Raw genomic sequence first — 27,465 nt, 5'->3', positions numbered from 1 at the left:
CCCCCCTGAGCGCTGCAAGATACAGTGATGTAAATCGCCAGTGTAAACAGTGCCGCAGCGCTGGGAAATGCAAGCTAATCCCCATGAGGAGGTAGAGTATGTGCAGCGCTGGGAGAGCTCTCTCCCAGCGCTGGTGCTGCGACCACAGTTGCACTTCAAAGCGCTGCCGTGGCTGCGCTTTGAAGTTTCAAGTGTAGCCATAGCCTAAGATGGAAAAACCCTGCTGCAAGAGTTGAAGGACTGGAGACATACCAGGGTCTCGATGTAGAAGCTAGTGACACCTGGTAAGCCTAACACGTGTGCAGACTGTATATTGTTTTACTGTATGTTTTCCCGGCAATGCTTTTGTAAATAAATGTACTGTGCTTTTGAAAGCTTGCTGGTCATCAGTAAAGACTGTCATAGACCCTTAAGACAGCAGAATGGGAGGTTCTGCTAAAACAGAATGGGATGAGCACAATGAATGGCAGGGGGACTGCAAGACTAAATCCTCGGCCTGGAGGGAGAGGGATGCGGGTTCTGACCCACAGAGAGGTGATGGCTGGGATGCCTTTGAGCAAATCACAGAGGGGACCAAGAGTGCAGTTAACCTTGGAACTGACAAGAGGCATCTCAAATTGGGCACCCAGAATTAGTGTATTCCTTTGAATTTCATTTCAATATGCCTCAGTTCCCAATCTATAAAATGAGGATAATAATGCCCCTTTATCTCACAAGTACTGTGAAAATAAATTCATTATGTGTGAAAAACTCAGATACAATAGCAATGAGAACCCCTAAAAAGCCCATGAAGAAATTAATCATTTTGTATTCGGAGCAGGGTTTGACTAGTGTGCAGTACGGCCTGGGGCCATACACTGAATAAGGAAAAAACAAAAAAATAAATAGTTGTTCATTAGGTGATCATCCTTTATTGTGTGCACTGAATGAACCTGGGTCAGCTGAAAAAAATAGTATGTGATCATGTAATTAATGACTGTATCATCATAATGCATACACACAAGGGAGCCAAATTAAGGTTGTATACACAACCTTAATTCTGGCATCTTCTAACTTCTGAGTGCTTGAATTTGCAACCTTTATATTCTTTTAATATCATTTTTTTCTGTGTAGTAATATTAAAGGAAAACTGCAGATGAATTTTAGGGGGGAAACATTGAAAAACCTAATATGACTGCAAGTAATGTTATCTTAGTGTAAAACATTTTGATGAAAAAATTATTTTTGGATTTCAACATTCCTTACACAGTGCTGGAGAGCCAAACCCAATCATGCTAGTGGATGAGAATCAGAGTGTGAAAGTGACTAGACCCAAAGTGAAATTAAACAGTCTAGTTTCACAGTCCAAGCTGAGTTAAAGAGAGAATACATACATTGTAAAAACTAACCTTGATATTTAAAATTATCCATCTTAATAATCCCAAGTAACTCAAGGAAATATTTTTAAACAAAGAATATAATTCTTATATTGACAGTAATCCAGGGGCTTGTAAAATTCCGTGCACAGTTTCACAGCTTCTCTGTATTAATGTGAACCACTGCATGCTTTTTAGATTCTGCCTTAGTTTATGTTCTTTCACTGAGCAAGACACTTTGTATGGAGAAGCTTTATAAATTATTCCTGATATGTATTCATATTACAGTTTTGCCAACCCCAAGACTTCAAAAATCCTCAGTCAGGACCCAAAAAAATCATGAGACTGACTTAAAAATAATTTTTTTTATTTGCCTTCTGGCTTTTGATCCTTTAGAGTACACATTGCCAAGCTTTCCTCTACAACCATGAAGTCTAGAAACTTTTATTTTTAAAAATGAAAGCTCAGATTCTGACATAATCATATGATTTCAGGAGGAAGAGATTCCAGAAAACAACAAATATTGCAAGACTTGCAATAAAACTGCAAGAGCTAGCAACAGTTCATTTAAATAGGCAATTAAACACATTGGGGGCAGGCCTGTAAATGAGAAGATACAGTGATAGACTAGCACACAGGAACAGCAAGTTACCCAATGGAGCTCCTGCTTGGCAATCTACTTCGTTCCTCATTTATAGATATGGAAAAAAAGACTTAAAACTCTGCTGATCTTCTTTTCCATGAGACAACTACACCATAATAATCATATCTTACATTTATTTAGCATCGCAAAAGATCCCAAGTAGGAATCACTTTTTATATGGTACTTAAATGCAGCCAAGTCTAGGGTGGAATTCAGTAGCCAATTAACAGTACATGGAACCATTATACTACAGTTTATAAGGGAGCATGAAAAATAATACCATAGCCAGTCGAATTAAGAAAGAATTATTTAGAATTGGCCAGAACATGACGTTAAACATTTGTTATTATACAAAACAGTGCCATGCAATTCTTTATTTACAAAAATGGTGAGCATCTTTGTGCTTCCTAGCATAATGCTGGAGCATTTGTGCAGCACTAACACATAAGAAAATGACCTACTGACTCACTAATACAATTTTCTGCAGCACCTGTGGTTTTCCTGAGACTTGATGGTGTACATGGCCTGGAGTTAATCTAGCTGGGAACTAGAGGGGCTAACAGAAACCATTTGCTGCCTCAAAGGGTTGGTGTGTCTTTTGGCAGACCTGGGGCATCAGTGCCTGTAACCAGTATCACCAACCAAGCCAAAGGTAAGTATTGTAGCATGGGAAAGTAGCATGTAAAAAGTGATTCCTACTTAGGATCCTTTGCGATGCTATCTAAATGTAAGGTATGATTATTATGGTGTAGTTGCAAAGAAGTGTACCAACTGCATGGACATTATATTAATGTTTTGGAAAAGGTCTAATTTCAAAGGCCTGTATAATAAATCTCTGTTTCTCAAGATAATGTGAAAGACTTTAAGATCAATGTCCCAGCCAATTTCCTGCTTGTCTGCTAATTTCTGTATTTAGTGCTTGAATTGAGGGCGGGGGGGGGGGGCAAGGAAGGGGTTGAGGGGGAATTGTCTGGAGCAAGAGAGAATTGGTATTCTCTTTGAAACAATGAAGTACAATAATTGTATTTGAGACGCCTAGAGATGTGTTAGTACAGTAGTACAGAAGGGGCATTCCACCCTTCTCCCCCACAACACTTGGGAATGGCTGAAGTTAAGGGACACTTTCTCCTCTTCCACTCCATGTACATAGGAGAAAGGACAGCATGATGCGTTCTCTCTGATCAACATTAAACATTATATCCCTGCTTTTAGCCATGTTGTCCATGTGACTCACCAAAGCCTGACAAGCTGTGCAAAGTCAGCCCCACTGTAATTCCCACCTTACAGGTCAGAGCTGACAACAAAGGAGCTAAATTATCCCCTTCCTCTGCTGAAATCCATGTGTATCCAAAAAAAGAAAATTATTACTCCCAACAATATACAACAGCAGATATAACAGATATGGAAATAAAAACACTGGGTGCAGTGGACAGAATCTAATTATGCTAATATCGTGTTGCCTTTTCAGATGCCCACAATGGGACAAAGGTTTAAATGGAAACTCTCAAATCACTTGAGCCCTCACAATTGCAAGCATCTGAGTAAGAATCATCCTCAGATTTTAAAATCACTTTATTATTCATGATTACAATACTTATTTTATCCATCGCTGTAATTGAGAATTAAATAAAATAAAAACCATTGCAGTCATTGTTTCTGAGTTACCCTGACATATTTTTGCTTTGCTGTTTCAGAGACATATAAACAGCAATCACATGTTAACTAAGGCTCTGTCTACACTACACAGCTTTTAGCAACAAGGCTGTGCTGCTAAAAGCCACGCAGTGTAGCTGCTGTTTGTCAGCTGGAGAAACTTCTCCTGCAGACAAAAAACTTCCACCCCTCAAGAGTGGCACCAGCGCTTTTCGTCCATAAAAGGTAAAACTTTTGTCACTCAGGTGTGTGTGTGTTTCTTAAGACCCCTGAATGACAAATGTTTTGCCAATGAAGTTAGTGTAGACAAAGCCTAACAAAAACTTGTTGATTCTATTAAAGCTCTGCCATTATAAAAAAAGATCAGTCACGATACTGAGAACCTCAGGAGAATAAATGGTAAAACTTATGTTTCTTTTACGGCACACATGCAAACATAGGATTGTGGGAGAAGTTGTTGTTTGAAGGAAAACACCAACAGGGAAAGAAAAATTATCAACCATCAGATAGTAAATTCCAAAATTTAATAGTTAAATGACTAAAAACTAAGCACATGTGACAGTGCCACTTTTAACTTTCTGTATTTTCATACAGATGTTCTTTGCTTATGCTGGAACATGCTGGACTGTCAAAATAATACTTTTAAATTTATTGTACTAAAGGAAGTGCTTTGGTGCTTTACAAGCTACATATACAGGAATTACTTCACTCATCGCTGAAATGCAACTGCACAGGGTTGGAATTAAGCAGCTGATTAACAATACAGTTTGGAACAGGATGTACAGGAGGATACATTAACCAGCAGAAACTGCAGGGGGAATTTAAGGAGGCAGAATGCAACTACCAGACATGGAATTTGGCCACCCATCTGGGCTTGAGATCTCTTATTCTTAAGATATGTGCCAAGCATGAGTTCTTTTCTGTGCAGTCATTCCACCACCTTGAATATTTCTAGGGAAATAGTTCACTTTGTATTTTGTTGGTAACATTCTTACCTAGAGAGCATGCCCAGAGGAGTAACATTAAGTGATCCCATCAGCATTGCCAGGGCCATCCCTGGGGCCTCTCGCTCTATTACTTCTTTAGTGGCCTGTAATCAAAGATTAAACAGCAGACTGAGTGAAAACAACAAAAAGAAATTAAAAGAAATGTGAAACTAACTAAAGTTTGTATAAGAACATTCCCCTTTTTTCTTAAATGTGATCAGCATGAAAGTTTCAGCTGTGAGTGTTACAAACTCAGAGCAGAGACAGTCAGCTTTCCTGAGGTCTTCCCCTCTTGCAATATAGAAGATGCCCATGACAAAGACTGGATTCTGAAATTCATTCCCTAAAGAATATTTTCTTGCTCATGTAAATAAAATAAACATAACATGGAAAATACAAAATCACTGTTAGATTCAGTGAAACAAATTATTGTAAGAATACTGAAAGCCTTGTGCTATGGGACCTTCATGTTTGCAGGGACTATTAAATTCCACTGCATGAATAATGACAACTTCCTCTATTAGGAATGAAATAGCATTTGGCAACTAAGCAAGAAGACTAGTTCTAAATGCCCCCTCATTATCATCATGTGAATTTTCCTGTTGGCTTTTTTCAGGGGAATAGGAAGGGGAAGTATAAAGCAATCTGAACAGGAGCAGGGAAAAGAACCTGCTAAATGAAGCCCATGTAGCTAGCAGACAAACAGGAAAAATAGTGAAAATGAAAATGATAATGGCCAGGGGATGGCAGAAAGCTGCAGCCTTCCCTATCAATTACATCAGCAAAGTGGTGGTTCCAAACAAGCCAGTGGCATTTGTTCACAGGCAGCCCATATGTATTAGGCATCAGAGGACAGTGGTACAGTCACAACATTTTCACAATGTTTTGCATGTAAGGAAATGGGTGAGAAATTATTTTTAAGGGATATGCATACTTTTCTGCTGCCACTTCATAATTCAGGATTTGTCATATAGGATTAGATTTATCTATTCTAGTCTCTAACATTTAGCACTGGCCAATACCTGATACTTCCAAAGAAGTTTCCTTTCTCTCATTCCTTATACGTGGGGGATAAAAACCTCTTGATCCTTGCAGAGACCAGTTTATGATCTGAATCATGTTACTGGATTACCCTTTTCTTACCATAAATAGTTATGAATGTTACTAACTCTCATAAAATGATCAAACCCATTTTTGAAAAATGCAACCAAACTACTTTGTGCAGTGATCAGTAGAAGGGACAAGGAAGCAAGAAACTCCTTGTTAGGAAGGTCATTGTCAATATACTAAATATTCTTTGCATAATACTTTGCATTTTGACACACTGAAAGAATTAAAATTAAAAAAGAGGTAAACGATTGCATGGAAAAGTAATATATTACAAATCAATTACATTTACCCAGCACGTTTCATTCAGAAGCAGCAGACCCCAAATTGCTTTGTAGGCTGTGGGCTCAAATCTCTCTTTAAGTCCCATAAGAGAACATGTTACAGGGCAAACCCTAAAAAAAAGAATATGCCTATTGCATATTGCTTACGCAACAGGCATTACCACTAGCAAGATCTTCCAAAGGTAAATATAATGCCAACAGACATAACATATAACCACAAAGAAAAGACCCCAATCTCTCATCAAGATGCAAACTGGTATGTGCACTCAGTCCTGGAATCTAGAAGCTTAGGCTTATGCTAAACTAAAGAATTTGAATGCAGTAATAGAAACAACATTTCCCTTCAATTCATGCATATACTATAAGTTGTACAATATCTGCCATCTTCCCTCCAGAAACAGAAAAGGCATAAAAATGCAGCTTCATGTTTTCATTGCCACAAAAAGGAAATGGGAAGACATGAGTTGGAAACAATAGAAACAAAGCTCAGATCTCTATGTTAAATAAGATGTTCTGCCAAAAAATATACCTGGTTTGATATAAAATTATCACTCACCCACTGAAAATCTAAATGATTTGGTGCGTTTTACAGTATGGAAGAAATATACATTACAGTATTGGGACAAGTTACTTAAAGTGCACCTTACTAAGAATGAAGAAAGTAGGCCTTCTACTGAATTGTGTATATATGTGTATATAAAACCACATACACCTGTATATATTATACACACATATGCCTTTTACCTTCAAGTAATAGATATTTTCTAAGTTATTAAAAATTAGTTTTAAACATAATTTATATATTGAGATCCCTTTTCTTTGCCCTTGAGCACAGTGACACTTTGAAGATGTCATTAGTTAAGGTTTGAAAGAGGCTTCAAAGATAGTGCAAGATACAAAAGAATGCCACAAACAACGACCTTGCGGTCCAGGGAATCCTTCAGTGAATTCAAGCACATTCTTTAACTTCGTAAGAAAAATTATCTTGACAAAAAGTTATTGCTAGCAGGCAGACTGATTATTAAATATGCATCGCCTATACAACGCCAAAATCTGAAAGGGCAACAAGTCCAGATAAACCATCTGACCTTTGTACAAGCCACTAAATATACTTCATTCTTAGTATGTATGCCTTCATCTATTATTACAGGCATACTTCCGCTAACAGGATAACATTGCCTGTTCTCACAGCACAGCTAGATGGATTTAATGAAAATGGCTGCTGCTAACATTCCTCCCAGTGCCATCTGCTGTTTAAATCAGCCACTTTAGACTCCACTCTTGGGATGTCTTTAAATAACACATAGATACAATATGTACAAATCAGTGAGCAAGAAGAACTGCAATCTTCCTGAAACTGAGATGTATGCAACTTAAGTAGTTGTACATATCACTGAAATAACTGAGCCTGAGATAGTTTGCAGACCATTTTGTGTTCCTCTGTAACACTCTCTTTGTTGTTGTTTTCAATAGTTATTTTATTAGAGAGCTTTTAGCCACCTTTCCTAACCCTTCTTCTGTGGATTGGAGCAGGAGGAGGAATGTCAATATAACATTTGCATCTGTGTCCAGCTTAAGAGCTAACAGGCAGATATATATTTACTCTCTTGCATACAAATCACCAACAAAATAAGGAGACTCAGTATCTTGATATTAAACCAATACTCTGGGAGTTGCAGTGAGGCAGTAAAACTCTGTTTGATAAACTACTTTAGATAATTTCCTGAAAAGATCAGCAACCAAATATTAGGCCTAATGAAGCCCACTCCCTTATTTTACATCACAATTCATCATTTTCCTTCTTAACCTGACAGGATTGAAGGGCACTGGTTTTGGGACAATCTGCCAGAGGCAGAACATGAAGACATATTTATACTAGAAAAATTAGTATCCATTGTACAGCAACAGCCAGAAATAATGCAGTGGCACTGGCACTAAGCCACTCATGTAGATGGACTTTAGGTGTTTTTACAATGTCAGAATTGTCAACTATCATGGTTTTAGTGCGAATCTTGCAATATTTACTTTTTGAAATTTTAGTATCACATTTTCTCATGACTGCAGGCATTAAATTTGTGAATTTTACTTCATTCAGAAGGCCAATGTCTCTCATTACTTTCATTGGGGCTGAACCTCAGTCAAGGCAGCTACCGTTTCCTTCGTTCTCTGTCCATGGAAGTGAGTATGTTTGTTATGGTCGCAGTTGGGCTTCTGCAGTTGTGGCAGTACCGGGGGCACTCACCAGGAGGAAGATGGGGAATATAAGATGCTCACTGGAGGAGACAGGCACCTTTCCAGCAGATCCGCTGATCCCCGCGTCTGACTGCGCATGTGGGCGCATAGCCTCCTCCATCAGATACTTGCAGAAGAGAAGTTCTCTAGCTTCCCGAGTCCAAGGTGGGAACAAGAGGCAGATGGAGCAGCGGGAGATAATGTGGGCTTTGCTGAGGCAGCAGAGACAATGTTGGTGCTCATCACTCACAGAAAAGCTCACAACTTTTGAAGCCGGCTTGTTAGGGCATAATTCCCAGGAGCTTTGGTGGGGGAGGGGTGTCTCCCCAACAGGGGAACAAGTCCTAGACGGGAGCCTAACTAAGAATGTAGCAAAGCCAACTATATACAACTAAAACACAAGTAAACTATATACAATAAGTAGGAATGGGCAAGAGTTCTCTTAGCAAGCTAAGAGCACCAAGGAACAGGGGTTCTGACTCTGGCCAAGCAGCAGTAAGAGGGATCTAGAACGGCATTGACCCACATAGACTTGGACGCAACATGTGGACTATGCATGATGCATGTGTGGGTCAGTGGACACTACTGCAAACAGTTCCAGCTCCGGTGCATGGCAACACATGTGCACCCATGACTGGAGTACATATAGGGACATACTCAAAGAAGAACTGAGAGGAGACAGTGGAATGTGGGCTGCAGGTAAGATTGCCACTTGTCTTGAATTTCACAGAACAGTTTCAAAATTGTAGTGACTGTCACACATCCCACAAGGCTGTTAATCAGGCATGTTAAAGTTCCAGTTCTGAGTGACAACAGACTCTCAAGATTTCAGACCCTGTTAGACCAGCATGGAGCTGGCAAAAGGCCTGGAATGATCTCAAATAAAGTAATACATAGGGCAGTAAATATTGAGTGAGAGAGGAGGTTTTGGGTGGCCTTACCTTCAGATAGGTCTGCCTGCAGTAGTTGTCACTGCTTGAAAATGTGTCAGGAGTTGAGTTTGTTCATCCCCAACTCCCATGTAACAATAATGGTGGCAATTCCTTGGGGACACAGAGTGGCAGGATAGGGGGAACAGAATAAGGAATGCAGAATGGTGTAGGGACTTCATTCACAGAGCTATCAAGTTGAGGCCTTCAGTAGCATTACATATATACATATATACTTCTCTTTAAAGTATTGAAAATCACTGGCAAATACAAAATTTAGTCAATTTGCATAAAATGTTCATACAATAGGATTGTACGTCTCCCTAATTTCCCCCCCTAAAAGGTGGCAATGCCAGGTGCACAGGAGAAATAGAGGGAATGCAGGATGCAGGCAGGAGACAGAAAGGCACAGGAAATGGGTTGCTTGCAGGCTAATATAGGGTTCATGGGAGACACTGAGGGGCACAAGAATGTGGAGTGCAGGGAGGGAAGCTTAGAGGTTACAGTAGAATGTGGGGGCTGCAGACTAAGAGGGATGGGAATATGAGCAGGAGGGAGACTGAAGAGGTGCAGGGGAATGGAGAGTGGCAGAGGGGAAACATAAGGACTAAAATACTGTAAAGGGAAAAGGTTGGAATATGTGAATGAAGGGTTTGGTCTGGGAACAAGACACTATGAGGGAGCATGGAAGTCAAATGGGAATGGGAAGAAGACTGGGTGGAATAGGGAGGGACATGAAGAAGGGAGAGAGACAGGATATTGATAGGAGAGGAGGGAATGGACACGGATAAAATGATAGCTTCTCCTAACCCGGAGACTAGGAGGGGTTAAGTGGAGGCCAGTAATGTTTATTTATTTCAGAAAATGGGTTTTTTTATTTCAGTAATGGGTTCCCTAAAAGCAGGGGTGCCATTTGGGGGGGGGGGGCTCTAGACCCACCCAGCCCACCCCCAGTTTTGTACAGGAGGTCTACTCACCCTAGCCCCAGATGGAGCTTTTAAGTGCAACATAGCTTGAGCGTAATCAGTGATGAGTTCGGAAGCTGGGAGCAGCGCAGCCTTTGGGGCAGGCAATTTGTTTAGAAACAGAGTCAGGGTGATTAAGATAACAAAAGGCTTGCCATTAAAGTACATTAATGATCCTCAGATGATCCTGAAAGCACTGGCAGGCGCTCCAGTTAAAAGATAGGAAACAAAGGGTAGGAATAAATGGTGAGAATGGTGAGAGGTAAATAGTGGTGTGCCCCAGGGGTCTGTACTGGGACCAGAGCTGTTCAACATATTCATAAATGATCTGGAAAAAGGGATATGCAGTGAGGTGGCAAAATTTGCAGATGATACAAAACTACTCAAGCAGCAAAGAATCCAAAGCAGACTGCAAAGAGTTACAAAGGGATCTCACAAAACTGAATGACTGGGCAACACAATGGCAGATGAAATTCAATATTGATAAATGCAAAACTAATCCCAACTACATATACAAAATGATGGGGTCTAAATTAGCTGAATCCCATCAAGAAAAAGATCTTAGAGTCATTGTGGATAACATCTGCTCAATCAAAAAAGCTAACAGAATATTGGGAATCATTAGGAAAGGGACAGATAGATAAAAAGACAGAAAATATCATATTGCTTCTATATAAATCAATGGTACGCTCATATATTAAATACTGCGTGCAGATGTGGTTGCCCCATCTCAGAAAAGCTATATTGGATTTGGAAAAGGTAACGAGAAGGGCAACAGTTTTTCATGAACCCTAGTGATACCAACACTCTGATGGTGAAAAAGACCTATAGTCAGATGCACTCAAAAGTGGTGCCCTTTATAAACCAATTGCCCAATTGTCAAAACACTCTAAGCCTGCATAGGCAGGCCACAACTACTGGCAGGCATTTCATGAAAACATCAGGCACCAATATCAACCGAAAAGGCAAAACATGAAATCGATAGTGCTGTTTCTGTAAAATAAATCTGAGATACTCCCCAAGTACCAGAATTATTCCTATGTAAGTGTAGGCATCTTCAAAACCCAAAGGACAAAACCCAGTCACTTTCCACTGAAGAGGCATGATGAATCCCAAAAAAGTCACTTTGAACTTTTTTTTTTACCAAATATTAATTCCAAAAGTGCTTGAGATCCCAGATAGGCCAGAGATTGCTAGATTATCAAGAAGTATTTAGGATACTTTTTAAGCCAATGACATTGAATGATGACCCTCTTTGCCAGGAGTGTTTGGATTTTCTGCAACATCCCTGTGATCAGAATGCATCTGAAATCATTTTCAAGCCAGAAGTAGCAGAGAGGAGCAATTTGGAGCGGTTTCTGAAATATTCAGTATTCTTTGCTACTATCCCAGTGTGATACAAGCAGTCTTGCATCTTAACATTTTTATCTGCATGAACTACAGTCACCTATGAAAGCCTTCAGCTGAAAGGTCTGGCTACATCACTTTTACTGTTACTGAAAGAACCTTGTTCACTGTTATATCAAGATCAGAAATAGCTGGGTTTTCAGTTCCAGTGTAGTAAGGAAAAAGTTCATTCAGCAGCTTGATCTCAGGGAACTGGGACTTAGGGATCTAAATTTGAATGACCTAGTACTTTTAGTGTGTTGGACTGACAGTTACCAATTAACGAAGAACTAAGAATAAGGGGAGGTTGTACAAGGTAGTGTGAAGACGACAGGTTTGGGAAAATAATATCACATTTTAAAGAAATTCAGTTATATTTTAACCCAGTAATCATTCTCTCAGATTATTTAAATTTTCGTTAAAATCAGTAAATGGAAAAGCCAGCTAACAATGCTGTTCTTGCAAAACAGCCAAAGCCACTCAAGCTAGCTAAAAACTCTCACCTCCACCTTGCAATCAATCAATCCAATCCAATCAAATCAAAGGCTTTCCAACAGTGAAAAGATCTTTTCCTCCTTTATGCTGCTTCATATAGAACACTGTATTGCATCTCTATTCTTCTTCCAATGTAGTGTATGTGTAAAAGTCAGTTACTGTGTGCCCTATAGGAACAAAGCAATAGAAGTTTGCAGATTATGCTGTCTGAAGCCAACAATTATCATCCACCTATAATCAGACCATGAAAGGAGACCTGTTCTTTTTTCTTCTTTTGCTTCTTCTCTTCTCTTTTATCTATGTTGTATGTCTCTGTTTTGCCAGAGAAACTGACTTCATAAAACCTGCAGTTTTGTAAGTAAGCTGTGAACAATTTGGTTGTAACTACACTAACATTTTCATCATTTAAGAAAAGGATTATGAAACAAACGTGCTTTTTACCATTTGATATTCCTGCACACTTAGGGGCTAAATTCACTTAGGCACACTTTAGTTGGCTAAATACTAGAGCTGTCAGTGATTAAAAAAATTAATTGCAATTAATCATGCTGTTAAACAATAATAGAATATGATTTAGTCAAATATTTTTGGATGCTTTCTACATTTTCAAATATATTTATTTCAATTACAACAGAATACAAAGTATACAGTGCTCACTTTGCATTTATTTTTCATTACAAATATTTGCACTGTAAAAAACAAGAAATAGTATATTTCAATTCATCTAATACAAGTACTGTAGTGCAATCTCTTTATAATGAAATTTGAACTTACAAATGTAGAATGATGTACAAAAAATAACTGCATTAAAAATACAACAATGTAAAACTTTAGAATCTACAAGTCCACTCAGTCCTACTTCAGCCAATGGCTCAGACAAATAAGTTTGGTTACAATTTGCAGGAGATAATGCTCCCCACATCTTGTTTACAATGTCACCTGAAAGGGAGAACAGGCATTTGCATGGCACTGTTGCAGCCAGCACTGTAAGATATTTATGTGCCAGATACACTAAAGAGTCATATGTCCGTTCATGCTTCAACCACCATTTCAGAAGACGTGTCCATGCTGATGACGGGTTCTGCTCAATAACAATCCAAAGCAGAGCAGACCGATGCGTTTTCATTTTCATCATCTGAATCAGATGCCACCAGCAGAAAGTTGATTTTCTTTTTCCATGGTTCGGGTTCTGTAGTTTCCGCATCAGAGTGTTGCTCTTTTAAGACATCTGAAAGCATGCTCCACATGTCATCCATCTCAGATTTTGGAAGGCACTTCAGATTCTCAAATCTTGGGTCAAGCCCTTAGAAATCTCACATTGGTACCTTCTTTGCATTTTGTCAAATCTGCTGTGAAAGTGTTCTTAAAATGAACCACATGTGCTGGGTCATCATCAGTACTGCCATAACATGAAGCATATGGCAGAATGGGGTAAAACAGAACAGGAGACATACAGTTCTCCCCCAAGTTCAGTCACAAATTTTATTAATGCATTATTTTTTTAACAAGCATCATCAGCAGGGAAGCATGTCTTCTGGAATGGTGGCTGAAGCATGAAGGGACATATGAATGTTTAGCATATCTGGCACGTAAATATTTTGCAACGACAGATTCAAAAGTGCCATGGGAATGCCTGTTCTCACTTTCAGGTGACATTGTAAATAAGAAGCAGTCAGCAAAATCTCCCGTAAATGTAAACAAACTTGTTTGTCTTAGCACTTGGCTGAACAAAAAGTAGGACTGAGTGGACTTGTAGGTGCTAAAGTTTTAAAATGTTTTGTTTTTGAGTGCAGTTATGTAAAAAGAAAAAAATCTACATTTGTAAGTTACATTTTCACAATAAAGAGATTGCACTACAGTACCTGTATGGGGTGAATCGAAAAATACTATTTATTTTGTTTATCATTTTTACAGTGCAAATATTTGTAATAAAAATAATATAAAGTGAGCACTATACACTTTGTATACTGTGTTGTAATAGAAATCAATACATTTGAAAATGTAGAAAAACATCCAAAAATATTTAATAAATTTCAATTGATATTCTATTGTTTAACATTGTGATTAAACATGGGATGCTTCGGAGAATGAAAATAAAGTTTAATAAAAACTAATCAAAAACAAAAAAGTAGTAAATTGATGACTCAGAATCAAACGAAATATTAACACGCACAACCCAGTTCCCAAAACTTTAACATTTCTCAAATAGATATTTAAGAATTTTCAGTTGGAACCATTGCCAACATGCAAACATTCATCCCAGAAATTACATCAGATTGCCTACCACCTGCTTCTCTCCTATATTACAAATCATTTAATATTCTGCTGAATTTACTGACTCTAGTCTGTCAAAGTGGCAGGAAAAGGTGATAATAAGTCTGAGACTAGAGGAAAAAAATGTTAGTTTACAACAGCCATGAGGGGAAAAAAAGTCACATGGATTCTGTAATTTAGAGGGCAAAACAAGCTATTAGAAAGATCCCTCTGTTTCTCCTTATTAATTTAATGTCTTAGTATCTGTGTTAGATTTTAGTGGTGGCTTCTATTTCAGGAACCACTGAGAGATGAAAGCATTATATTGGTGAATGGCTTGACAAGTAGTTTTTAAAAGAAATTGTGTCACTAAGCATGACTTTATATTTATTTAGCTGTACTGTACAGTAAAGAGCTCAGCCTGACTCTGGTGATGTGTCATTCTGATCCTTATAGAAATGCCTTTGTTCCCATTGACACTAAATAGTGCTATCTGTGCATTCTGCTTAAAGAAACAACTATTGTGAGCGAGCTCTAGACTATATATACACATAAGGAAATTCACAGACTGGTAATTCAGTTCTGCACCAACACCATGTTCCCACTGTCACAAACCATGGCACATTTGAATGCAGTTGGGAATTTCCCATGTCCTTGACGCATGCACACTGAAAACCAGATTTCCATGGTTGTAGAGTGGTGTTCAGACCACATTAATATCTGGGGTCCCTATTGATCTTATCCATGTAGGGAACAAAAGTATCATAGAAGTGACCATTGTTTGATAAATTGGAACGTGGGAAAAAATGCACTAGTATTCTTCTGCCTTCTCTTTCTCTTCCTGCATCGGTCACCCCCTGCTCACCTGACAAGCATCCCCATAATCCTCCTCACTCTGCCATATCTATTCATCACCCCATACACCCATCCCTTAGGCCTCCTGCATCAGACACAAAAGCAGGGAGCCAATCCAATGTCCTTCTTGTTTGTGAACTGAGAACTTTTGACATACGAGTACAATTCCCCTCGCTTTGTCTACTCATTTCAATCAAATTATAACATGCAAATTAATTGGAGAAGAAATCAGATGACTTGTTGAGTTACCACTGGTGTCATAATGATAATACTTGAGAATGACTTGAGCTCTGACCCAGTTCTGACTATAATCATAACAGTTAGAAACAATTATTAATAACTTTTCTTAATTAACTTTAATTTCTCCCAGTGTATCCTATTAATAAGTTTTCAATTAATATTAACTAAATAGAAAATATGAAGAATTTAGGGGGAATTAAAGGGAAGAAATAAGACTCAGAGCAACATTTTTTAAAGAGCCTATTTTTAAAACTAATTATTCACTTAATAATCTTCAAAAAAAGAAAAACAATCTTTACTCAGATTAAGATCACATGCTATAAATTTGAAGAAGATACACTGTATTCTTTATACAAAAGAAGGAGGCTGAACACTTGTTTTATGGGACAAAAGAAGTTTAACTATGACATTGTGACCAGATTCTCTGATTCTCGTCGATAAGTTTTGGTTTAAATTCTTAGGTAGCCATGCTTGTGGATATTTGATTTGTATGCATTTCAAGGACTGAAGTCACGTCTGTTTCCTTTGTGTAATACAAGCATTACTGGAATAACTACAACCAGGTATCACAGTGATATTCACCTTATAAATATTATGAATAATAAAATATTAAAATTAATTTTAATACTCATAACATTTGTCTCATTACTCCCAGTAAATTTGTCAGATTGTAAAATGTATATAATGTCTACACAAATTGTACATAATTTGATTGTATCCCGCACTTCCATCCTTTGTCATATAAAATAATAAAATTGTAATTCTCTTCATCAGAAAAAAATCAAGCAAAACACTTAATAAATGCTTTTATCCACTTGAAGAGTTGAATAAAGTGCATGCAGGCATTAGGAAGATCTATACAGCTTGCCAGATGCACTACATTACAGATCTGTGGGAATGTAATATACAGCTTGATGATGATGTGCACTAAGCCAGTGTCAAGAGACTTGGTATTTGCACAGAGAGAGATGTTAAGAGGATTTGCTTATTACACATAGTTAAAATAATGGTTGGAATCTAGCTACCACACTTGGCTCAAACAGATCAAATAAAAATATTATTTTCATAATCATATTTTCCCACTCACAAATTGCTGTGCTTCCCACCTCAGCCCCATTTTATGGCAGACTGAATCAACAAGCCCCTAACTTTTAAAAAACGTATTTCACTTAAGGGAGAATGAAAGGATAAAGGCAGTGGTGCAAGTGTAATATCGTACAAACTCATCTTTAAAATGTTATTTTATCTTTACTTTCTTACCCTCTCCATCCTCCCACAATAGCTTTATTCTGATCACAAATTTACCCAAAATATTTATTCATTTCAGCTTTTGAAAGATTCTTTTCAGTCTTTCTTTTAATGTCTGAATTGTTAAAGAGCAAATATAATTCACTTCAGGGAAACTTCCCTACCATTTAGTAGAAGAGGTAGAGAAACTGGTAAAAATCATAGAGAGTCTTTGCTCCCAGGCATGTATCCTGCTTTCCCTTAAAGCATATTGTTAACTGTGATAAATACAGAGTGGGGAGGAGAAATAGGACAGTGCAGTTTACAGGATTCAAAAAAATTGAAGGATTTTTTTTTTGTAGAGGAAGAACAGAACATAATAATGGCTATACTGGGTTAGACCAAAGAACCATCTAGCCCAGTATCCTGTCTTTCAACAGTAGCCAATGCCAGATGCTTCAGAGGAAATGAACAGAACAGGTAATCAAGTGATCCATCCCATTGCCCCTTCCCAGTTTCTGACAAATAGAGGCTAGGGACACCATCCCTGTCAATCCTGCCTAATAGCCATTGATGGACCTATCCTCCATGAATTTATCTAGTTCATTTTTGAACCGTGTTAATATAGTCTTGGCCTTCACAACATCATCTGGCAAAGAGTTCCACAGGTTGACTGTGCATTGTATGAAGAAATACTTCATTTATTTTAAACCTGCTGCCTATTAATTTCATTTGGTGACACCTAGTTCTTGTGTTATGAGAAAGAGTAAATAACACTTCCTTATTTACGTGTTCCACACCAGTCAAAATTTTATAGACCTCTATCATATCTCATCTTAGTTGTCTCTTTTCCAAGATGAAAACCCCAATCTTATTAATCTCTCCTCATATGAAAACTGTTCCATACCCATAATCATATTTGTTGCCTTTTTCTGAACTTTTTCCCAATTCCAACATATATATTTTTGAGATGGGGTGACCAGATCTGCACACAGTATTCAAGATGTGGGTGTACCATGGATTTATATAGGGGCAACATGATATTTTCTGTCTTATTATCTATCCCTTTCTTAATGATTCCCAACATTTTGTTTGCTTTTTTCACTGCCGCTGCACATTGAATGGATGTTATCAGAGAACTATCTACAACGATTCCAAGATCTCTTTCTTGAGTGGTAACAGCTAATTTTGACTCCATCATTTTATATGTATAGTTGGGATTATGTTTCCCAATGTGCATTACTTTCCATTAACAACACTGAATTTCATCTGCCATTTTGCTGCGCAGTCACCCAGTTTTGTGAGATCCCTTTGTAGCTCTTTGCAGTACAAAAAGCAACCAGAAGGCATGTAAACAATGGTGTGGAATGAGCACAGATCAGATTCTCGCAGGAGAGGAAAAGAAGAGAGAAAAGGAGAAGAGAGCAACTCAAGATTAACAGGTATTTATTTTTTCCTTTGCAATGTTACAAAGAAATACAGTAAAATCATAGATTGGAAATTAGATATATCAACACTATTTTAGTGAAGTTGAATGAAAGTCCCAAATTGTTTCAAACATGTGCAATTTATAGTTTCAATTGGGATGAAACTTCTCTTACAGTGAAGTCATTTTCAGGGTGTGGGGATGAAAATGAGGCTCTTGAATGTATAATGTATATTTCACCTCTGTTAGTCCAACACAACAGCGAAAGAGGTGTAGATCATGCTGTGAAACATCACTTATAATATCAATTTAACATCTAGTGAAGAGATGGTTCTCTCACCCAAGGTTTTCAGAGATAGTAACACTATGTAAATTAGGTGAAATAGTGGCTCCATTGAGGTTCATTGCAATATCCTGACTAACTTCAGTGGAGCCAGGATTTCATTTATTGTGTTTATTATTGGAGTTGTTAGATGATAACCACAGACTATCAGTTGATTATTTCTTGTTTGTTTTTCCCCTTTGGAAATAATTTTGCAAGTTCAAAAACTCCAAACAATTTGGTACTATCTCTGAAAATCTTGGATAACAGAATCTTCACTAGATGTTAAATTGATGTTATAAGTGATATTTCACAGCATGATCTACACCCTACTGACCTTCTTTCACTGTTGTGCAACAGAGGTGAAGTATACAGTAGACACTGAAGAGGCACTGCCAAATTCGAGAATAGAGAATATTAGAAGTCTTTTTAGGTGTTTTTTTCTGTTTTTTTTTAAAATCTTCTGTGGTGTTACTATTTCATGGAATCTTATGATAGGATTAAAGATGTAGAGGCTAAATAAAGTCCTTCTGAAATGTGTCATTCACAATTCTACAATGACTGTGACTAGTTTAATAATGAGTGGTATCTCTGAAAAAATACACACTCTAACATGGGTTGCTCCATCTTAATTTGGTGCATTTATAGTCTGTTCAGACTACATTTACGTATTAGAGATAAGTCTGGCTAGTTTGCTTCATTTTATACAAAATCAGTCCCACTCTTGGATTTCTGGATAATTACCAAAAGGGACCTCAGGTAGGTAAAAAGTGGGGACCCTGAGCCACATATTCCAGCTACCTCAACAAGAAAAGGACTGTCATTTTTGCTCAGTAGTGGCCTTAATTCTCATGAAAGGAAAGGACCTTGCTTTTTTGGAGTCTCACCTCTACATCCACACAAATAACCCACCAGTCAAGAGCGCTATACCAAAATATCCTTTCATGGTGGACACAGCAAAAATTAGTCACCATAGTGACCACTCCTCAGCCAGATCCAAGGATCTGATCTGTTTGCTAAGAGATTAAAGAGCTTGTCCCTTTATCACTAAAAGGAGTTACAATGCCTTTTATATCCTGGGGCTTGTCTACACTACTACGTCAACTCCCAAATGTCGACAAAACAAAAATCGTCAAAGGGTGTTCACACTTGCTCCCTCTGTTGACAGATCATGTCCATATTGGGGACACCATCATTGACAGGGTGAGCAATGCACTGTGGGTATGTATCCCACAGTGCAATGTTGTGGGAAGGAAGAGCTGATCGCTGCGCATCTTGGGATTCTCTCCCAGTTCTCCCACAGCCCCCTCAGCTGCTGAAAGCAGCATCATAAGCAGCTCTGTGAGCTCTCCAGGCTGAGGAATGGCAAAGCAGCATAGCAGTTTGCCTCCTGCTATGTTCCTAGTGCAGGGCAGAACAAGAGCATTCCAATGATTTGCTCTTTGTTTGTTCCCCAAAGGGAGCAGCACACTGATACTTCCTGGAGCTTTGAAAGGGGAGGGGCATATGCCTGCAGGGCAGCAGAGATCAAAACACTAAGCGCAGCAATCAGGGCAGGCATTGTGGGATACTGGTGGAAGTCAGTTCTGTCAACAAAACAATCAGCAGCTTCTACACTGGCTCTTTGTCGACAAGAAAGGGAGGGGAAAAGACAAAAGTCTCTGGCAGTGGTAGAAGTTTTTTGTCGCCAAAACTGGGCATTTTTCGCTACAAAAGCCCCATTATAGTGCGTACACTCTTGCTCTTTTGTCTCCAAAAGATAATTTTTTGGCAACAAAACTTGCCCCTGTAGAAAAGCCCCTAGTTGAAACTAAATTCAATCCACTTGTTATTGCACTTTTAAGCCAATGCAATTTTGAGCTGCAGACACAAGCTTAATTCTGGCATTTTAACTTCTGAGTGCTTGACTTTGCAACCTTAATGTTCTTTTAATCTTTTTATATAATACATATAAATACCATAATTTTCATTAACATAGTTACAATAATGCAGTTTCCAAGTGTATAAGTAAGGCCTTGTGCACTGTGAGGCAAGCTGGACCTAACTTCAGTAGTAAGGTTCCTGGATACTGGAGTGCAGCAGACTGCACACTGTGCAGCAGCTGCATTTATATTTAAAAATGTTACCTTTTTAATTAATGAAATATCTCCACATTTTCACTTTTCAGTATGATAATGATTTTTATTCTGAAGGAGCGTAACTACATCATTGAAGCTGTTAGGAGAAACTGATGCTTTTAACCCTTAAGGAGGAAGTACAGGATTGTGGGATAAGCACAGAGCAAAGTGATAGTCCTTCTCTCCACATACCTTGAATGTAAACACCTCTGGAATATTGCATTAAATTTTGGGGATCTTATTAACAGAAAGCTATTGACAATCTGAGGGAATTTCAGAGAACAACTGCAATGATCAGGGGTCTGGAAGGATTAATTTATGACAAAAATTAAAAGAGCAAAATATGTATGTATGTGTGTGTGTGTGGGGGGGGGGGAAATGAGGGCAATACCTGCATTATTTTGTATGAATACTATGTGTACCTTAGTTTACCAGACTGACATTATTCAGTCTGACCACACAGAGTTAAATCAAAGAAGGCAATAAGAGAAAATCAAGAAGGAAACAAAATAACAGAGATAAGTTATCTCTGAGGAAAATACCAAGGGGTCTACAGGGAACCATGGGGGAACTATTAATTGGAAAATGCCCACAAGCCTGGCTCCAGCCAGATTAACAGGTTTACTTTTCCCAGGCCAGAGCCAAAGATCACAAGGAAACTTAATTGTTAAAAACTCCTGCTTAAAGAGGGATGATGGAAGTGAAGCACTGCAGGAGAGACACTGACAGAGAGAGAGAAAATATTGTGGGTTTTTTTTGTCTTTCCCATAAGTTAGGGGTGTTTGGGCTGAGGAGAACTTATGAAAACTTGCGAGAAAAAGACTCAAGTGGATAGGCCTTTTGTTGTTTCAAACCTCTTCTCTGAGTGCTTTGTACCTTTGGGTGAATGAATAATACTTTATTTTGAAGAAGCTGTTTTGAGTGCCTCTATTCAGCTGCTGGTCACATGTTCCCACAGAAAAGGTCTTGGAGGTGCCAAATACATGGGCCTTTTGTTTTTTCATGGGTATTAAACAGAGGGGCTGCAGCCCAGAGACTCAGACTAAGGGTTGGCTACACTGGAGAGTTCCAGCGCTGTAAACCCACCACCAGCGCTGCAACTTACTCACTGTCCACACTTGCAGGGCAAATACAGCGCTTCATCTCCCTGGCTGCAGCGTTGGTTGTACTCCTGCTCTGCCTCGGGTATAAGGATTGCAGCGCTGGTGATGCAGCTCTGCTCCGCAAGTGTGGCCACCAAAAGTGCTGTAATTGGCCTCCAGGGTATTAGGAGGTATCCCAGAATGCCTGTTCACAACAAACCGGAAGAGTGGCTGAACTCCGGGCTCCCCGGAGCTGCTTATCTAAAAAACAAACACAGCTCCTGTTTGCTCGAGAAGAGGCAGGCAGGGGAATTGCTTTGGAATGTTCACAGCTGTTGCTTGAGCAGAGAAGCCACACGGCGGAGGGGGAGGGAGTAGTCCTTGTTGGAGCAGCTGCTTATGTGGTCTGAAGGCTATTTAGGAGTGCATAATTTGCATTTAGTGAATAAGAGAGGGGTGGGGAAAGGGGTCAAAACTTTTAAAATGATTGAAGGTAGGTGCTGTGTATCTTCCAGTCCTTAGAACTTGCAAGGCACGGAGCTGACACAGCGTCTCTCTCTGTCTCCCCCATGCTCCCTGTCACACTCCACCCTGCCCCCCTCTTTTGAAAAGCACGTTGCAGCCACTTGAACGCTGGGATAGCTGCCCACAATGCACCACTCCCAATAGCGCTGCAAATGCTGCAAATGCGGCCACTGCAGCGCTTTCCCTACACAGCTGTACAAAGACAGCTGTAACTCCCAGCGCTATACAGCTGTAAGTGTAGCCATGGCCCCTAAGAATGATAGGACTGTGTGGTTCCATCCAGAATGGCTAAAGGTAGCAAAACCTGTCATCAGAGGCATGCACTTGAGAGGGACTGCAAACGAGTCTGTAACTGTGAGAATTTGTCTAAGTAACCATTAAAGGAAAACATAACAATATTTACAAATATTTGAAGAGTATACAAAACAAGTATGGAGAGGATTAATGAAGGTGGCTATAAAGCACTAAAACTAGCAGTAAAACAATTAAATTAAGCAAAAATTCAGGTAGAATATCAGATAAATCTTCCTGATCATAAAGTCTATTAGGCTGTTTTCAGTCTTCCAAGAAAAATGGTAGAAGTCCCATCAAATTGAAAATTTGACTGGACAAAACAACTGAAAAATGTGCTGAAGGGAACAATCCTATATTGGCCACTGGAGGTTAGACTAAATGACTATTAGGTCTTCTTCATTTCTGACTTCTCTAAGACTGTTGTTTTAATTACCTGAGGCATTTCACCTACCTGAAGCCTCAGATTTTATTTCAGGGGAAGGGAATCAACTCAAGACTCTACTATGATTATACTTCTTTCACACTTATAAATTTGAAAAAAACTTCACTTACTGTTCTAGCTACACTCAAAGAAGAGACATCTTTTATGAAAGGGAGACAGAGTGTGTAAGGTTTTTGATATTTTTAAATCCTAATGTACAGTATATGTAATAGCTAAAAAAGTAGAAGAAAAGGTGATAAAATGTGACGCTGATCAGAAAAGTAGTCATGTAAATATGGCACCTTCTTACTCAACAGATCTACCCACTGTCTGTGTTAAGAGGTATTTGCTCATTTTTTTCAGACAAAAATAGATTTGTATTCCTTTTTGTCCCACAGAATCAACAGAGGTGACAGACAGAACTAAAGTCTATTCTATCTGGTGGATCAGCAACAGAATTGTTAAATAAGTTCTGATTGAAAAAAAATTTACTACAGGTGATAATGCACGAGTTATAGTTAACATTTTAGGTGGAGACCCACGGTACCAGCATTTAGAAAAAACATCTCTCAAATTTGATCTGGAAGCCATTGAGAAATGGAATTCTACAATGCAACTTTTACAGAGTCAGTTTGCAGAGTATACAGTGACTTCTCTTCAAAAAAGGAGAGATTCTAGTGAAGGGGTCGGCAACCTTTCAGAAGTGGTGTGCCAAGTCTTCGTTTATTCACTCTAATTTAAGGTTTCACGTGCCAGTAATACATTTTAACGTTTTTTAGAAGGGCTCTTTCTATAAGTCTATAATATAGAACTAAACTATTGTTGTATGTGTAGTAAATAAGGTTTTTAAAATGTTTAAGAAGCTTCATTTAAAATTAAATTAAAATGCAGAGCCTCCTGAACCAGTGGCCAGGACCGGGGCAGTGTGAGTGCCACTGAAAATCAGCTCACATGCCACCTTCGGCATGCGTGCAAAAGGTTGCCTACCCCTGTTCTAGTGAGACTGAAAGCAGTGAATTTCCATGAAGGGGATCAGGATAGTGTTGTGCTTTCATTTCAGGTTCAAGAGGAAACATAAGTGACAACTAGTTACTTTATCTAGAGAGAAACAGGGTGCTGGCCTGCATTAGTCCGGAATCAGTTTTGCAGGAATGACAGTTAAAGAAGCCAGGTGTTCAGATATTACAATGATGAATGCAGTATAAATGCCTAGATAACTATGATTCCCTTAAAATAGACAAAGCATGGGAGATTACAGGAAGTGAACAAAGCAACCAGAAAAGCAACAATGTAATTTAAAATTGTTGCTAGCTTTGGGAAAGATTGTGGAGTACTGCAAAGTAACAAGAGACCCTTTATTTAAAATTATGGAAGTAAGAGACAAACAGGAAAGCTACCAATCCAAAAAGTTTAAAATCTTTTACTGTACGGAAACTCTCTGAGGATGTGCTGTACGAAAACACATGAAAAAAACCTTGCTGGATGACTGATAGAAGTACTCAGGCTTGCAGAGGACATTTCAGTGGATGATGTACATTAGATATTCAAAAATCATTTGACAAGATTCCATTTCAGAAATAAGTGGTGAAGGCAAAGAGTTCATTGTTAGGAAATAAAATAGGGAGAAAAGTTGACTGAGTTAGGAAACACAGAGGTGCCACACAGGGAAAGTTTACCAGTTTGAAAGAGGGTGAGCTAAACATCTGAAAAATTAATTTTAAGACTCTTCTTGTTGCAAAGTGTACAGCTGCTCTAAAGAAGCTAACACATATAGGGGTCACTTTATAAGAGGGGCAGAATGCCAAAGCGCAAAGATGATGATAGGACTTGATAAATAGGATTTCTGCTTTCGTGCTTTCCATTGCTTTTGGTATTTTTATTGGCTCTTTAATCAAATTATAACTCAACTGTAGATGTGAAAATGACTGGATAAATATCTCTCTGAAATGAACACAAAATCTTTTAAAATAAATTGGTTAGAATTTTTGTTAATTTGAACATCACACCTGCAAGACTGACTTGTCTTGATAGCTTGTTAAGAAGCTGCCTGGGGCAGTTTTGTCCTAGTTTTCTTGCTAATTAAAATTTTCAGTTGAAAAAACATACAAACCTCTTAACACTGAAAAAAATAGCAAATTCAGTGGCCTCTCAGTCAGTTGCTTTGGTGGCATTCTATTGGTAGTTGATTGATTTAGAAGTTAGAAAATCTGAATAACATTTGAGAGATAGTTGTTTTCGAAGGGGTAATGGAGAGCCACCAGTATGCTATGCTAGAAGGAAGATTTCTGGTTTATTGGGTAGGAAATGAGTTCCAGATACATCCAACAGTCCCTTTACTTTGTTGGAGGAAACCGGCTCTCCACCTTTCTAATGTTATGTTTCATTTTGATACCCATTCCCAACACCAGGCTAGGAATCAGCAAAGGGAGAAATGTCAAACTGGGAGCTGAGACCGGGAGTTGGGGAAGAACTGCAATGAAAGCTGGCATTGAGATCAGACAGCCCTGTTACTAGGACCTCCAGCAATGCAAAGCTGATGGTGAGTGAGATGACATCAGCCTTCTACAATTGTGAGCTTGCAGAGTAAGTTTGGGTACTTGATAAAAGAGGTGGAAGGACTCTTGTGTTTGGAAAAGGGAGAGCAGGTGGAAGGAGAGAGGGGAAAGGAGGAGCAAGATTATTGTGTGGGAGTGGAAGTAATAGTAAGTGTAGAACAGTTTCTCAGTTTTCTAAGGGTCAATGTGAAAACCAGAAAACTCATAGGGAAAGTCCTGGTTTTACATTATCCGAAATACTGTTTGTAATGTTGAGAACTATCCTACAAAAGGGAAGTGAATGTCATGAAAAATCTGATATAAAAATTGTTTGCATGATCCCATACTGTGCTGGGCTCTATCCCAGAGGACAGAGATTGTTGCCTTAAGAAATGTTATCCTCTTACTTTATAAAGCAATTGTTAGACCTTTTCTATAATAATTAAACACTCTTCAAAATAGCACAAGTCCACACAGGTAACATCAAATCTGAAGAAACTAACTTATTAGGAAAAGTTAGGGGAGATCAGTTGGTTTTAATTGTAAGAAGGACGACTTTAATGTAACATAATTCTTTTCTATGAAATTATGACAGAGATGAAAGGAGTGCATAGAGACAGAATGTTCACTCTGGTAGTGGGTTCAAAAAGCATGATCCAAAACCAAGAAAATCAGGAGTAACTGAGAACTCCAGTATGGCTGAGGAGAGGTGTGGTCTAGTAATTTGAGTCCAGGAGAAGGAAGCAGGAAATCCTTATTTCTATTCTAGGCTCTGACATTGACTTGTCTCATTGGGCAAATCACACAGGATTAGATCCTGGTCCCTGCTCTATGCAAATAGGCCAAAAAGCTGCCGTAAGTGGGCAGCTGAAGATTCTCTCCGCATTGAGGATGTGTTAGGGGCACGACTGAGTGAGAGGGAATATGCTGCACTCTGACAATTTCCCACTGCTACAAAGGCATCTTTCAGCCAGTTGCAAGCAGTATTGTTCAGAGCATCAACCTCAGAATCAGGGATCTGTAAAAGAATCTTTTTTTAGCTTCTTTCCTCCATTGTAAATGGAGAATCATTGAGTGGGAGTCTTTCTAGTGGGGTCCCACATGGATCAGTTCTTGGCCCCACACTATTTAACGTTTTTATGAATTACCTGGAAGAAAACTTCAAATCATCACAGATAAAATTTGCAGATGACACAAAAACTGGGGGAGTAGTAAATAATTAAGAGGACAGGTCATTGATATTAGGTGATCTAGATTTCTTGGTAAATTGGGTGCAAACAAACAATATGTGTTTTAATATGACTAAATGTAAATATATACATCTAGAAACAAAAAACATAGGCCATACTTACAGGATGGGGACCTTTATCCTGGGAAGCAGTGACTGAACATGAGCTCCCAATGTGATAGTGGCCAAAAGGGCTAATGCGATCCCTGGATAAACAGGGGACTCTTGAGCAGGAGTAGAGAAGTTTTTTACCTTTGTGTCTGGCATTAGTATGACTGCGTCTGGAATACTGTGTCCAGTTCTGGTGTCCATCATTCAAGCAGAATTTTGATAAACTGGAGAATGTTCAGAGATGAGCCACGAGACTGATTAAAGGATTAAAAAACATGCCTTACAGTGATGGACTCAAGGAGCTCAATCTATTTAGCTTAACAAAGAGAGGGCTTGGGTTGACTTGATTACAGGTTATAGGTACCTGCCTGGGGGACAGGCAGGTACCTTTGATAATGGGTTCTTCAATCTAGGTATGACACAATCCAATGGTTGGAAGCTGAACCTAAACAAATCCAGATTGGAAATTAGGTGTAAATATTTAATAGTGAGGGTAACTAACCATTGGAACAATTTACCAAGGGTCTTGGTGGATTCTCCATTATTGGCAAGTTTAAAATCAAGATTGGATGTTTTTTTCTAAACGATATAGTGTAGAAATTATTGTGGGGAAGTTCTACGGTCTGTGTTTTGCAGGAAGTCAGACTAGATTATCACAACAGTTCCTACTACACTTGGAATCCATAAACTTTGCCAAGTGCCTACTGGGCACAGCTGAGCATTCAGCCCTTAATGTCTCTGAGCCTCAGCAATATGTGGCTAATAGTTAATTACCTACCTTACAGTGGTACTGCA

At 38.7% G+C, this 27,465-nt stretch overlaps 1 protein-coding gene across 26 annotated transcripts in view; it reads right to left on the bottom strand.

Annotated features, from left to right (window-relative positions):
- The window catches only part of GPHN (gephyrin), a 596,340-nt gene that overhangs the window by 225,949 nt on the left and 342,926 nt on the right, over nucleotides 1-27,465 (bottom strand). For 25 of the 26 annotated variants that reach the window (XM_050953500.1, XM_050953497.1, XM_050953498.1 and 22 more), the window contains one exon: nucleotides 4,647-4,741. In XM_050953500.1, the coding sequence (XP_050809457.1) occupies nucleotides 4,647-4,705 (59 nt within the window). In that variant the 5' untranslated portion in view covers nucleotides 4,706-4,741. Of the gene's footprint in view, nucleotides 1-4,646; nucleotides 4,742-12,043; nucleotides 12,159-27,465 lie in introns of those variants that run through there. The other variant, XM_050953499.1, reaches the window with a different exon arrangement.

The sequence above is a fragment of the Gopherus flavomarginatus genome, chromosome 5, assembly GCF_025201925.1.
Source record: "Gopherus flavomarginatus isolate rGopFla2 chromosome 5, rGopFla2.mat.asm, whole genome shotgun sequence".
Classification (NCBI taxonomy): Eukaryota; Metazoa; Chordata; order Testudines; family Testudinidae; genus Gopherus; species Gopherus flavomarginatus.
Note: the sequence above shows the minus strand (reverse complement) of the source record. Positions and strands in the feature narration are given on the sequence as shown.